At 38.0% G+C, this 13,056-nt stretch overlaps 1 protein-coding gene across 5 annotated transcripts in view; it reads right to left on the minus strand.

Annotated features, from left to right (window-relative positions):
- Positions 1 to 13,056, minus strand: part of TMEM87B (transmembrane protein 87B) — a 73,552-nt gene that overhangs the window by 614 nt on the left and 59,882 nt on the right. For 4 of the 5 annotated variants that reach the window (XM_050753043.1, XM_050753046.1, XM_050753041.1 and 1 more), the window contains 3 exons: positions 9,141 to 9,214; positions 6,711 to 6,763; positions 883 to 913 (listed from right to left, as the gene is read on the minus strand). In XM_050753043.1, the coding sequence (XP_050609000.1) occupies positions 883 to 913; positions 6,711 to 6,763; positions 9,141 to 9,214 (158 nt within the window). The other variant, XM_050753042.1, reaches the window with a different exon arrangement.

Here is a 13,056-nt window from a genome sequence, read left to right on the forward strand (position 1 = left end):
TTGAAATTACAAATGAATTATTTACTAATACTTTAAATACTCTACAGAAAGATGTAGCATAAAATTACTTTTAAAGGGGCATTTAAATTACTTTTAATCTACATTCTACATCTTTCTGTAGAGTTATGAATCTTTCTGTAATGCTACATCTTTCTGTAGAGTTATAAATCTTGAAGTTTAACTGTTTTACAGTAAGGCCTTCTCAAACCTTCCTGTCCCAGTACAGTCAAATAACAGACTGACGCCAAAATCATTTCCCTTCTCTTTCAACGAATACGGCTCTGGCTCCTCTTACGTGCTACAGCCGCCATACAAGTTACTACTTAGCTACCACTGACTTCCCTCCACTTGTCCTTTCTGAAAGTTAATGTTCCATGCATCCAGCCTTTAATTCTTAAACTTCAGATTTCTTCCTGCCTTGTGCCACAACTCAATGTCCATGTGATCTACAGCTAATTTTTTTCCCAAAACCTTTCCTAAATCCACACCCTCTATCCAAATTTCCTGCTTAGCAAATGAAAATGATAGGAACTTTAATATCTCAGCAAAAGGTCTACAAGTATCAGATATTAACTTAGACGAACTGTCATCTTAAAATCTTTTAAACCCCTATCTATATACAAGATTTTAGAAAACCATAGAATCAAGATGTCATAAAATAATCCTTCATTTCTTTCATACCAATAAGTATTATCTTGTTCTTGTTTGAAATGGGGACTTTATCCATAAATCTTTCCAACTTTACCCACAAATCAATTCATAGCATCTTTCTGTCTGCTCAATTTATAATCTTAAAAAGTAGTTTTCACAGCTTCTTTCTGAAATACTTCTCTACTTTGTGAAAATATCAGCTCCAAGGAAATATGCAAAAATATATTTTACCTCATCTGAATCCACTAACACTGGAAGAGCTCTGAAATAAAAGGGGAAAAAAGGTAATAATGTTAACAGTAAGGCCAGTGTATCCACAAAAGCCGAATACAGGCACATGCCATGGCTCACCAATTCTCACTCCTGGATATCCACAGGTGACAGAAGGGAGCACCTACGCTCGCAGACAGACGTGCAGGAGTTTTCACAGCAGTGCTGTTCTCAATAGCACTCAACTGAAAATAACCCCAATGGGTACACTGTGGGTTATTCAGACAATGGAATACTATACAGCAAAGCAAATGGATGATCTCTTGAGGGATAAAATTTTAAAAACTGACACAAGTAATCTACAGTTGTAGACTTCAGGATAGCAGGACCTTTGGGAAAGTGGGCTCCTGATTTGAAAGGGAAATGGGAAATGGGCTTTTTAGGGCAGTAGCATTATTCTGTTTTTTGATCTGGGTGATGATTACACAAATGTGCTGATCCAAAAATTTTGTTGCAGACTTAACCCATTTATGAGTAAACACATTATGAAAGGTGGTATTTACAGAATCCAGCATTTGCTTAACTTTTGTGTCATTATGACCACTGTCTGGATGTCTGCCAGCGAAGGGTACTAGAGAGTGTCATACAACAGAACTTTTGCTCAACAAAGATAATACAGATAAAAAGAATGTAACAAATGTTAAGTAAGTTTAATCCAGCCTGAATGTGCAACAGAGGTCTGAGGGAGGAGAACCTGAAGGAAATGTGCAAGTGCCAAAGTTCTGCCACGAAAGAGCCACACACAACTTCAGAGGATGCTACCTACAGTGCGGTCCATGGTGAAGCCAGGAGGGCCAGGAGACTGACTAGGTGTGAGGAAGGAGCCAAGGCAGACTGTTTGGAATAATACGATTAAGGAAAATATGGGGGAGAAGACGGCGTTAGAGAAAAGGTGAACCAGAAGGCAGTCTGCTGCATGCCTGGTACTTTGTTTAGAGTTAAACACTAGCAACATCAACAATGGTCCCTGCTGTGACGTTAATGACTACTTAAAACTTATTAAGAATGATTCAGTGCATTAAAGAGGGAGATAAGCTAAGCTAATGTCACCTTCATGGGTTATCGAAGATGAGGATATTCACAGTGAATATCATACCAATATCTCATAATACATATCAGATGGTTATTCATGATCTGTTTAAAATGTCCATGACTTATAAAATTTTTGTTCCATTTCCACAGATGTATAAGGCGAATGCTTTTCTGTGTTTGAAGTCTAAATACTAAACTTGCCATGTAAATTGTACATTAATTTTGGATAGCACTGGGCTACATTTCTTGGGTTAAAGTTTTCGTAAGTGAAGAAGCAAAGTTACCAAGAACCTAAAATTTTGGAAATCATCTTAGATTATGCAGTTCTACTCATTTCACATAAATGGTTCATGAAGACATCAAATACAACAGTTTAATCTTCTATATTTCAAAGGATTTTTCATAACCAAGAAGATATTTATATCTACGGAAAAAAAATAGTAGCGAATGGTGACTTTCTCACATGTAAAGAGAACTACCTAGGAGCCTTATTGGTTTCCAGCAAGAAGTGATGGCACAGTAGGAGGTAAGCCTGCTTACATAATTTCCTTCTAAAATGCTTAGTCATGAGTTTCCAAATCTGCAAAATAGTGGTGGCCACCTAATTTGAATCTCTCCATATAGTCTTGCTCAAAAAACCATAAAATTACTAAGGATCGCAAACAAAACCACAAAAGACACATACCTTCAGCATTACCAGAAAAACACCACGAACTTGAAATTATATGTAAATAGAGAAATAAATGTCAAATCCCAACAGATTCCCTGCTGTGACTGCAAGCTCATGGGTACCGACAGCAGGGGAAAGAGAGGGTTGAGAGACTTTGGGAAAAACAGTAGAGGGGTGGGAGGACTCAGACAACCACAGACAAAAATCAACCCCTCCAAAAAAGCCCAACGCTTAGTACCAACAGACTGAATAAAACCAGTGACTTGGAAGAAGTTCACAGCCCCTGCTACATGGAAGGGGCTCAAATCGAGCGGGACAAAAAGTAGCAGCCTTGAACGATTATTGTTTTCAGGAAAGGATCATATATAAAAAAGAGGAATATTCCTTGGAGATGTGATAGCGCAGTTAGAAAAAAAAAAGACGACAGTAAAAAGTCGGGGGGCGGGGGGTGGAAAGGTCTGCAGAAATAAAAGAAAAACAAAACAACACCAGTTTCTCCTACTCCATACCATCATTGTCATCCATAAAAGAAACTACAATTCATGTGCACTAATGGAAAAAGGCACTCAAACCAGGAACCTTCATCATAAAACCTCTCAGAATGGGAAAACCAAAATCAATTCCATATAATAGTGCAGGAAAAAAAAAAGAAGGAAAATGAAAATCACAATATTTTACAGTAGAAGAAAACTATAGTTATAACACACAATACTCCAAATTAAACACAGTAACTTAAAAAGAACATTTGGTAATATTAAAAACATTCTACTGTTGGGAGCAAGTCCCCCAAAATCTGGCCATAAAAAAAATCTCTGCAGCACTGTGATATGTTCATAATGGCCCTAACACCCAAGCTGGAAGGTTGTGGGTTTACAGGAATGAGGGCAAGGAACACCTGGCCCGCCCAGTGGGGAAAACCGCTTAAAGGCATTATTAAGCCACAAACAAAAGCATGAGTGATCTGTGTCTTTAAGGGTGTGTTCCTGCTGCAGTTAACTAGCCCAACCTTTTCATTTAATTCAGCCCATCCTGTCATTTCCCATAAGTGATACTTTTAGTTAATTTAATATCTATAGAAACAATGCTAATGACTGGTTTGCTGTTAATAAATATGTGGGTCACTCTCTGTTCGGGGTTCTCAGCTCTAAAGGCTGTGAGACCCCTGATTTCCCACTTCACACTTCTATATTTCTGTGTGTGTCTTTAATTCCTCTAGCGCCGCTGGGTTAGGGTCTCCCTGACTGAGCTGGTCTCGGCATTCTACAGTAAGAAATCTAAAAACCAAAAGCAGAAGTAGATAAAAACAAAGCACGAAGAAATTCAAAGAATCAATCATAATCAGAAAAAAAGTTAAAGAAAAAGACAAAAATGATTCCAGTGATGGAGAAAATTACAAGGCACCCAAGGGAGAATAAATTCAACAGAAATCTTAATGTGTGGTAGGAGAACAACAAAGAAAATGAAACAAAGAAAGAAGGAAAAAAGGGTCACAGAGAAAGTGATTGCAATATAAGACAACAAGTAAAGGTGGACACAAAAGGTCAGATGATTCCTTCCACAAAAAACACTGACAAAACCTGGTCAAAAACAAGTAGTTGGCCGGTACGGGGGCTCATGCCTGCAATCCTAGCACTCTGGAAGGCCGAGGCAGATAGATCACCTGAGGTCAGGAGTTCAAGGCCAGCCTGGCCAACATGGTGAAACCCCGTTTCTACTAAAAATACAAAATTAGCTGGGTGTGGTGGTGCCTGCCTGTAATCCCAGTTACCCAGGAGGCTGAGGCAGGAGAATCACTGGAACCCAGGAGGCAGAGGCTGCCGTGAGCTGAGATTGCACCACTGCACTGCACTGCACTGCACTCTAGCCTAGGTGACAGAGCAAGACTCTGTCTCAAAAAAAAAAAAAAAAAAAAAAAAGTAGCTGAAGGCACTGGAAAATGACCAAGGGACATGGATCTGAAAAGCTCAACAAATCGCAAGGAGAATAGACAAAAAAAAAAAAAAAGACCATACCTAGGCATATCATAAACACACTGCAGAAAGCCAAATATAAAGGAAAAATCAGAAAAACAGCAAAAGATAAATGTCACATCACACACATGAGAACAATACAACTAATGACTACTTTCTCCTCAAAAACAACAAAAGCCAGAAGATATTGGAAAGACATGTTGGAAGTGCTCAAACAAAAGTCAATCAAGATTTCTACATCCAGCAAAACTAGCCTTTACAAAGGAAGGCAAAGTAAATACATTTTCACATAAATAAAATTGAGAGAATTTGTTGTCAGCAGACCTATCCTATAAGAAATACTAAAGAAAGACGTATAGGAGGACGGTCTTAGCTCATATATAGAGGAAAGAAAGAAGAAATAGTAAACACATGGGTAAATATAAAAGAATATATAGGCCGGGCGCGGTGGCTCAAGCCTGTAATCCCAGCACTTTGGGAGGCCGAGACGGGTGGATCACGAGGTCAGGAGATCGAGACCATCCTGGCTAACACGGTGAAACCCCGTCTCTACTAAAAAATACAAAAAACTAGCCGGGCGAGGTGGCGGGCGCCTGTAGTCCCAGCTACTCGGGAGGCTGAGGCAGGAGAATGGCGTGAACCCGGGAGGCGGAGCTTGCAGTGAGCTGAGATCCGGCCACTGCACTCCAGCCCGGACAACAGAGCGAGACTCTGTCTCAAAAAAAAAAAAAAAAAAAGAATATATACACCCATATTTTCCTTTTCTGACTGCTAAAATAAAGTATAACAGTGTATTGTTAGTTTCATAATGAATAGGCAGTTCTTACTTTGCACAGACTATTTATAAATTAATTTCAGTTACCACAGTTTAAATAACACTAGTCCCCCAACAAGGCAGTTTGAATTCCAGTAACTCATAAGCGCAATGACATATCACTTCATAGTCACTAAGAGCTAAAATCAAAAAGGTGGACAATAATAAGTGCTAACAAAAAATGTGGAGAAGTTGGAACCCTCATATATTGCTGATAGGATTGTAAAATAATGCAGCTGCTTTGAAAAACAGCTTGGCACTTCCTCAAAATGTTAAACATAGAGTTACCATATGATCTAGCAATTCCACTTTAGGTATACAGCCAAGAGAAATGAAAATATATGCCCACGCATACCTAGAATCATCATATTCGTAATGAGGAAAACTAAAGATAAAGAGAAAATCCTGAAGGCAGCCAATTCCCCTGCCCTTGTCACCCAAAAAAACCTCAACCCACACAAATAAAATTCATATAACATGTGGCGGAACAAAGATAAGAACGAAAGCAGACATCTTTCTGAAACTATGAAAGCCAGAAGACTCTTCATTCAAGTGACCAACCTTCTAAGTGTTGAAAGAAAAAAAAGGTCAACAAAGAATTCTATTCCCACAAAAATATCTTCAATAAAGGTAAAACAAAGACTTTTTCAGACAAACAAAAATCTGACAGATTCACTACCAGCATACCTGCACTACAAGAAAGAAAAGTAAAGGCAATTCTTCAGGCAGAAGGAATATCATACTACACAGAAACTATCTAAACAGAAACCAGATGGGGGCTAGGAAGGGAAAGATCAATATGTAAAAAAAATGTTATCATACTTGGCTATTCTATTATTTACTATGGAAACAGCTATCTGGAATTCTTGTGTCAAACGGGACATAGATAAAAAGGATCCTGAATAGCTCAACGTTTCCAGAGGGGATTCCTATACTCATGTTTTTCCTCCAAAAGCTTCCTCACAATACATGGTTCTGTGGTTACCTTAAAAAAAAAAAAGTTTACATACGTTTGACGTTTTCCATAATAGATAAAAAATGAAATGATCCTGATAACGGCAGATCAGAAAAAGCTAGAGCTGGTTAGAGGCCACTAGTTTTAAAACGGTTGCTGTACAGTGAAAAACAAACAAGCCAGGGTTTTGTTTTCCTTGTAGTTCTGTAAGGGCCATGTACTGGTGGTAGGGGCTTACCCAGGGATATGGAAGTATGAGGTTTGAAAAGCACATGACAAAGGATGAGAACGATCCCTTTTAAACTACAGTCTAAAATTTAGAATCAGACTCTAACAGAAGATACTTACATATCTGTGAATGAAGAGGGAATATTTTCTTCTACCCACTTCAAATCTTCATCCTGTAGAAATATTTATACTTAGCATTTGCTTAATATCACCTGACAGGAGAATTTTTAAAACAGAATATATGTAAAACTGAAGTGTTTAAATGTAAATATTTGATATTCTTTTAGTTTCTACATATGTCCTAAGTTGGCACTCATGCCATACAGAAATTATGCCACTGTTTTCTTACACACGCAAAAATTGGATTTCAGATTTTACACTTCTTGGTTTTAGCTGGATGTATGAAGTATTATTTTTTTTGTCCTGAGAAATCACAGTAAAAACACAAAGTTCATTTGTAAGATAGAAAATACCAAGGATAATGATTTTTTGCTTTGCAACACTCATTATGCCTCCTAATTTGTTCAAGTTCTTATATAATGAGTTTATAAAAGAAAAAAAAGATGATAATACAAAAATTCTCTCTTTTTTTTTTTTTTTTTTGAGACAGAGTCTGACTCTGTCACCCAGGCTGGAGTGCAGCGGTGCGATCTTGGCTCACTGCAATCTCTGCCTTCCGGGTTCAAGCAATTCTCCTGCCTCAGCCTCCCGAGTAGCTGGGATTACAGGCACACGCCACCACACCCGGCTAATTTTTCTATTTTTAGTAGAGATGGGGTTTCACCATGTTGCCCAGGCTGGTCTCGAACTCCTGAGCGCAAGCGATCCGCCTGCCTCAGCCTCCCAAAGTGCTGTGATTACAGGTATTAGCCACCGTGCCTGACCTCAAATATTCTAACTTTAGAAAAGCCTATTTATTTGTGTCACTCGTATTTATGCTCATCTCCCTACAGGAGGCAAGAAAAGGAAAGCAGGTCGGCTGAGGTAGCTATCTGTCTATCTTTATCTGTCTGTCTGTCTATCTATCTATCTATCTATCTATCTATCTATCTATCTATCTATCTATCTATCATCCATCCTTTCTATCCATCCCTCCAATTTATTTTATCTATCTAATCTATCTTGTTTAGCTATCCATCTGTCTAATCTATTAGAGAATTTGCCAAATCTAACAGATAAAAGTCTTCACATATTATCTATCCTGTCAGAACTTATATATGCATACAAAAATTTTTACATAGTATTAACCACAGCACATATAGCTGTAAGAAAGAACGTATAAAACTATATGATAGACATTTCCATTTTACATTGCTGTCTTCAAAAACATTCTTATGCATAAATAACATGCAGAAAATATTTTTTAGCTCATCTCTGCCCAATGTTTTACAATTTTATTCAAGTTTCCCACTTCAAACAAAAATCTGTTAATTTTGGTAACCGTGTAGGTAACACATAAAGTTCTTTACCAACAGATAACAAATGTTATTTAAAATGGCTTCAAAAATCACTTTCATATGCTGAAAAGTTAATTCAAGCTTTTATTGGAACAAAGCTTTCCCGTCTCGAATGTGCAGATGAACAGCTATGAAATCTTTTCAAAAAGCAGATTCCAATTCAGGAGCATCTGGGGTAGGCCTGAGACTCTGCATCCCTAACAAGTTCCCAGATGGGCCGGGCACAGTGGCTCACGCCTGTAATCCCAGCACTTTGGGGGGCCGAGGTGGGCGGATCACAAGGTTAGGAGATGGAGACCATCCTGGCTAACATGGTGAAACTCCGTCTCTACTAAAAATACAAAAAGAATTAGCCGGGGGTGGTGGCGGGTGCCTGTAGTCCCAGCTACTCAGGAGGCTGAGGCAGGAGAATGGTGTGAACCCGGGAGGCAGAGCTTGCAGTGAGCCGAGATCGCACCACTGCACTCCAGCCTGGGCGACAGAGCGAGACTCCGTTTCAAACAAACAAACAAACAAAAAAACAAACAAGTTCCCAGATGATGCTCATGCCGCTGGCCTAGGAACAGCAGGTGAGAAGTGAGACCTACAGCGAAGGTATTTCAGTGATGGACAACCAGGATTGCTACCTGGCAACGCTAATTTTTTTTTTTTTTTTTTTTTTTTTTTTGAGACGGAGTCTCGCTCTGTCACCCAGGCTGGAGTGCAGTGGCCGGATCTCAGCTCACTGCAAGCTCCGCCTCCCGGGTTCACGCCATTCTCCTGCCTCAGCCTCCCGAGTAGCTGGGACTACAGGCGCCCGCCACCTCGCCCGGCTAAGTTTTTTGTATCTTTTAGTAGAGACGGGGTTTCACTGTGTTAGCCAGGATGGTCTCGATCTCCTGACCTCGTGATCCGCCCATCTCGGCCTCCCAAAGTGCTGGGATTACAGGCTTGAGCCACCGCGCCCGGCCAACAACACTAATTTTTGTAACAACAAAAAAACCTTAGTAAAAACTGTTCTTCTGAGAGTCGATGAATATGACACTCATATAGCTCTCTACAGTAGTGAAGACTAAGGAAGACTAAGATTGTACTAAATATATACCATACTCACAAAGTTCTCAGAAGTGGCAGGCTTAGCTGTTCCATTGGAAACTGATTTTGAGGCTCTTAATTTTATTCCTTCCGCTACGAGAGACATTATAAACATATATATAAAACCACAAAATAATATTTTCCTTTAGAAATTTAATAACCTAACAAGAAAAAAAATTACATCTTTTTAGAAATGGAGGGTTAATAATGGAAACTTTAGGCAGAATACTGGATTTACCATTTGGGAATGTAGAAAAGATACATGAAAAAAGTTCACAGATTTTTGAAAACTATTTGTCAGAACCACCAGGTTCTCAAGTTTCTTGTTTGAATCCTAGTTTTAGAGGAGTTTAAACAAACAAGTATACATGCATACATATTTCCTTAATTGCAATTATTTTGAAGTTTATGGATTTAAAAATCTTCAGGATTCATGGTATATTCAAGAACAAAACACATCTTTGGGTATGCTTTACATCCCTGATGTACAAATTTTGAAATGCGTGAATGGCATAAAGAAGATCGGAAAGAACAAGATTTCTTTCCTATTTGACCAAGGCTCTTCCGTATGTTTGCAGTTTCAGTGGAGCAAAGGCTAAGTGCCTGCATCCTGGAACTAGACTGCCTCACTGGAATCTTGGGCAAAACAATTAACTTCCTGTGACTTAGTGTTTCTGACTATAAACTGGGGATAGTAGTTTCCACTTCATAGAGTTCTAGTGACCACTGAACAAGTCAGCACATATAAAATGCCTGACACACAATCTATGCTCAGTAAAGTAGTCACTTTTGTTATTTAAATAATATGCAAATATTGCTTCTCCATAAACTAGGACAATTATAACATAAGCTGTTGTAAAAAAACAAATTAGGTTCCTCAATCCAAAAATGTTTTCCTGAGACATTTGAAATCCCAACCTTTCTCTTAGAAGGGGAATACGGTGATTTTTAAACACCGAAGTGTGCACATATATATATATACACACACACACACACACACACATACATTACAAATTTTAAGTGTATAGTCCGAAGAAACCTGACAAATATATACACTTGAGTAACTGCCATGCCAATCAATACAGTTAACATTTCCATTATCACAGAAGGTTCTTTAGGTTCCTTTCCAGTCAATCCCTACCTCACCAAAAGCAACCACTGCTCTGATTCAGATAATCATCATAGTTTGTTTTCCAGAACTTCATTTATAGAACCACAGTATATAGAGTCTACATACTTTTGTATTTGGCTACTTTTATGCAACATAAACATTTTTGAGATTTAGTCATGTTATAGAGTGTTGGTTACTTTTTATTACTGAAAAGTATTCCATTATATGGATATACCACAATTTATCTTTTCACCTGTTCATAGATAATTGTGTTATTTCCAGTTTGGGACTATTAAGAATAAAGCTCCTGTAAACATTATTGTGTTTCTGTAGACATCTGCTTCATTTTTCTGGCTAAAAACCTTAAGAGTGGAACAGCTGGACTGTATGGTAGGTATATGCTTAACTTTGTAAGAAACTGTCACATTGCTTTCTAAAGAGGTCCTGCTATTTTACATTCCTTCAAGTACTGTATGAGAGAGCCAGCTGTTCCACATCCTCTCCAATAGTTCATGCTATCAGATTGTTTTTTATCTTTTTTTTTGGAGACAGAGTCTCATTCTGTCACCCAGGCTGGAGTACAATGGTACTCACTATCTCCTGGGTTCAAGCGATTCTCCTGCCTCAGCCTCCCAAGCAGCTGGGATTACAGATGTGCACCACCACACCCAGCTAATTTTTGTATTTTTAGTAGAGGCGGGGTTTCGTCATGTTGGCCAGGCTGGTCTCGAACTCCTGACCTCAGGTGATCCACCTGCCTCGGCCTCCCAAAGTGCTGGGATTACAGGTATGAGCCACCATGCCTGGCGCTATTAGACTTTTTAATTTTAACCATTCTAGCGATGTGTGGTAGCAGCTCATTATGGTCTTAATTTGCATTTCCCTGATGACTGATTATATTGAGCACCTTTTAATGGGTTTATTGGCCGTTCCTATGTCTTCTTTGAAGTGTCTACACAAGTCTTCTGCTCATTTTTTGCAACATAGGTTATCATTTATTGATTTACAGGAATTCTACTTATATTCTGGATATAAGCCCTTTGTCAGATATGTACGTATTGAGAATATTTTATCTCCCACTGTAGCTAGCCTTCTTATTTTCTTAAATTCTTCCTGATGAGCATAGATTTTTAATTTTGATAAAGTCTCATTTTTTAATTTAATGGTTAAAAAAATGGTTTTTAATTTAATTTGTGTCCTAAGAAATTAGCCCATCCAGTGTCATTAAAATATTTTCCCGCTTTCTTCTAGAAGAGTAACAGTTGAAGCTTTTCCATTAGGTCTGTAATCCATCTTGAATTAATGATTGTGAGATGTGCAACAAAAGTCTAGATGATTTTTTTTTCTACACAGTTATCCAGTTATTCCAGTACTATTTATTAAAAAGGCTATCCTTTCTTCATGTAAGCCTTGGTGCCTTTGTCAAAAATCAACTGACCACACATGCATGGGTTTATTCCTGGACTCTATTTTATTACCTTGATGGATTTCTCTATCCTTATGCCAATACCACACTGTCTGGATTGCTGTAATCTGAAATAATTATGTCTTGAAATCAGTATAAATCAACTAATTTTATTTTATTGAGAGATAATTCACATACCATATTGAAGTACAGTTAGATTTTGAGATATTCACAGAGATTTAAGATATTCACCACCATCCAATTTAGGGAAATTCTCATCACCACACAAAGAAACCCCAAACCCATTAGCAGTCAGTCCCTACTTTCCCCCCCCTCCTCTAACCTCTGACAAACACTGATCTGCTTTCCGCCTCTATGGACTTGTCTATTCTGGACCTTTCATATTAACAAAATTATATAGTATGTGGTCTTTTGTGATTGGCTTCTTTCACTTAACATAATGTTTTCAAGGTTCATCCATGTTGTAACTACAAGAATGTTAAGGATCTTCTAGGTCTTTAGCTTTTCCATATACATTTTAGAATCAACTTAACCACTGTATTTTTTTAAAGTCAACTAGAATTATAATTTGGATTGTACTGAATCTATTTATCAGACTGGGAAACTGACAACTTAATACTGAGAGTTCCAATTCAGACACATGTTCTATCTCTACATTTACTTATTCTAAAAATTATCTCTGCATTGTTTTATAGTCTTCATTGCAGAAGTTTTACACATTTTTGATTAAACTTATTCTAAGTATTTTATTTTTGAAGGTATGGTAAATAACATTTTAAACTTCACCTTCAATTGTTTTCAGTTAATATGTAGAAAAACAATTGATTTCTGTACATTGGACCTATACCCTATGACTGTCACAGTCACTTATTAGTTGTACTGTACTTTTTCTTTTCTGTAGACTCCTTGGGATTTTCCATACACAACCTTTTGCCTGCGAATAAACACAGTTTTACTTCCTCCTTTCCACATGTTCTTTTACATTCTTCGGAGTTCTGTTTTGCCTCTCTGCATTGGGTAGGACCTCCCAAACGCTGCAGAATCAAAGTGGTATGTACACACCCTCATACTTTATCCCTAATCTTGAGAAGAAAGTGCTCACTATTTCACCATTAAATAGAATTTAACTGTGGAGTGTTTTCATATCATTTTAGAATTGGTTTGCTGAGGCTTTTGTTATTTGTACCCACTTGAGATACTTAAGTCATTTTTTTCTTCTTTCTTCTTTTATTTGCACTATTTTATTTATTTATTTATTTAGAGACAGAGTCTTGTTCTGTCGTCCAGGCTGGAGTACAGTGGCTTGGCTCACTGCAAACTCTGCCTCCTGGGTTCATGTGATTCTCCTGTCTCCACCTCCTGAGTAGCTGGGATTATAGGCACACGCCACCACGCCCA

This window comes from Macaca thibetana, chromosome 13, assembly GCF_024542745.1.
Source record: "Macaca thibetana thibetana isolate TM-01 chromosome 13, ASM2454274v1, whole genome shotgun sequence".
NCBI lineage: Eukaryota > Metazoa > Chordata > Mammalia > Primates > Cercopithecidae > Macaca > Macaca thibetana.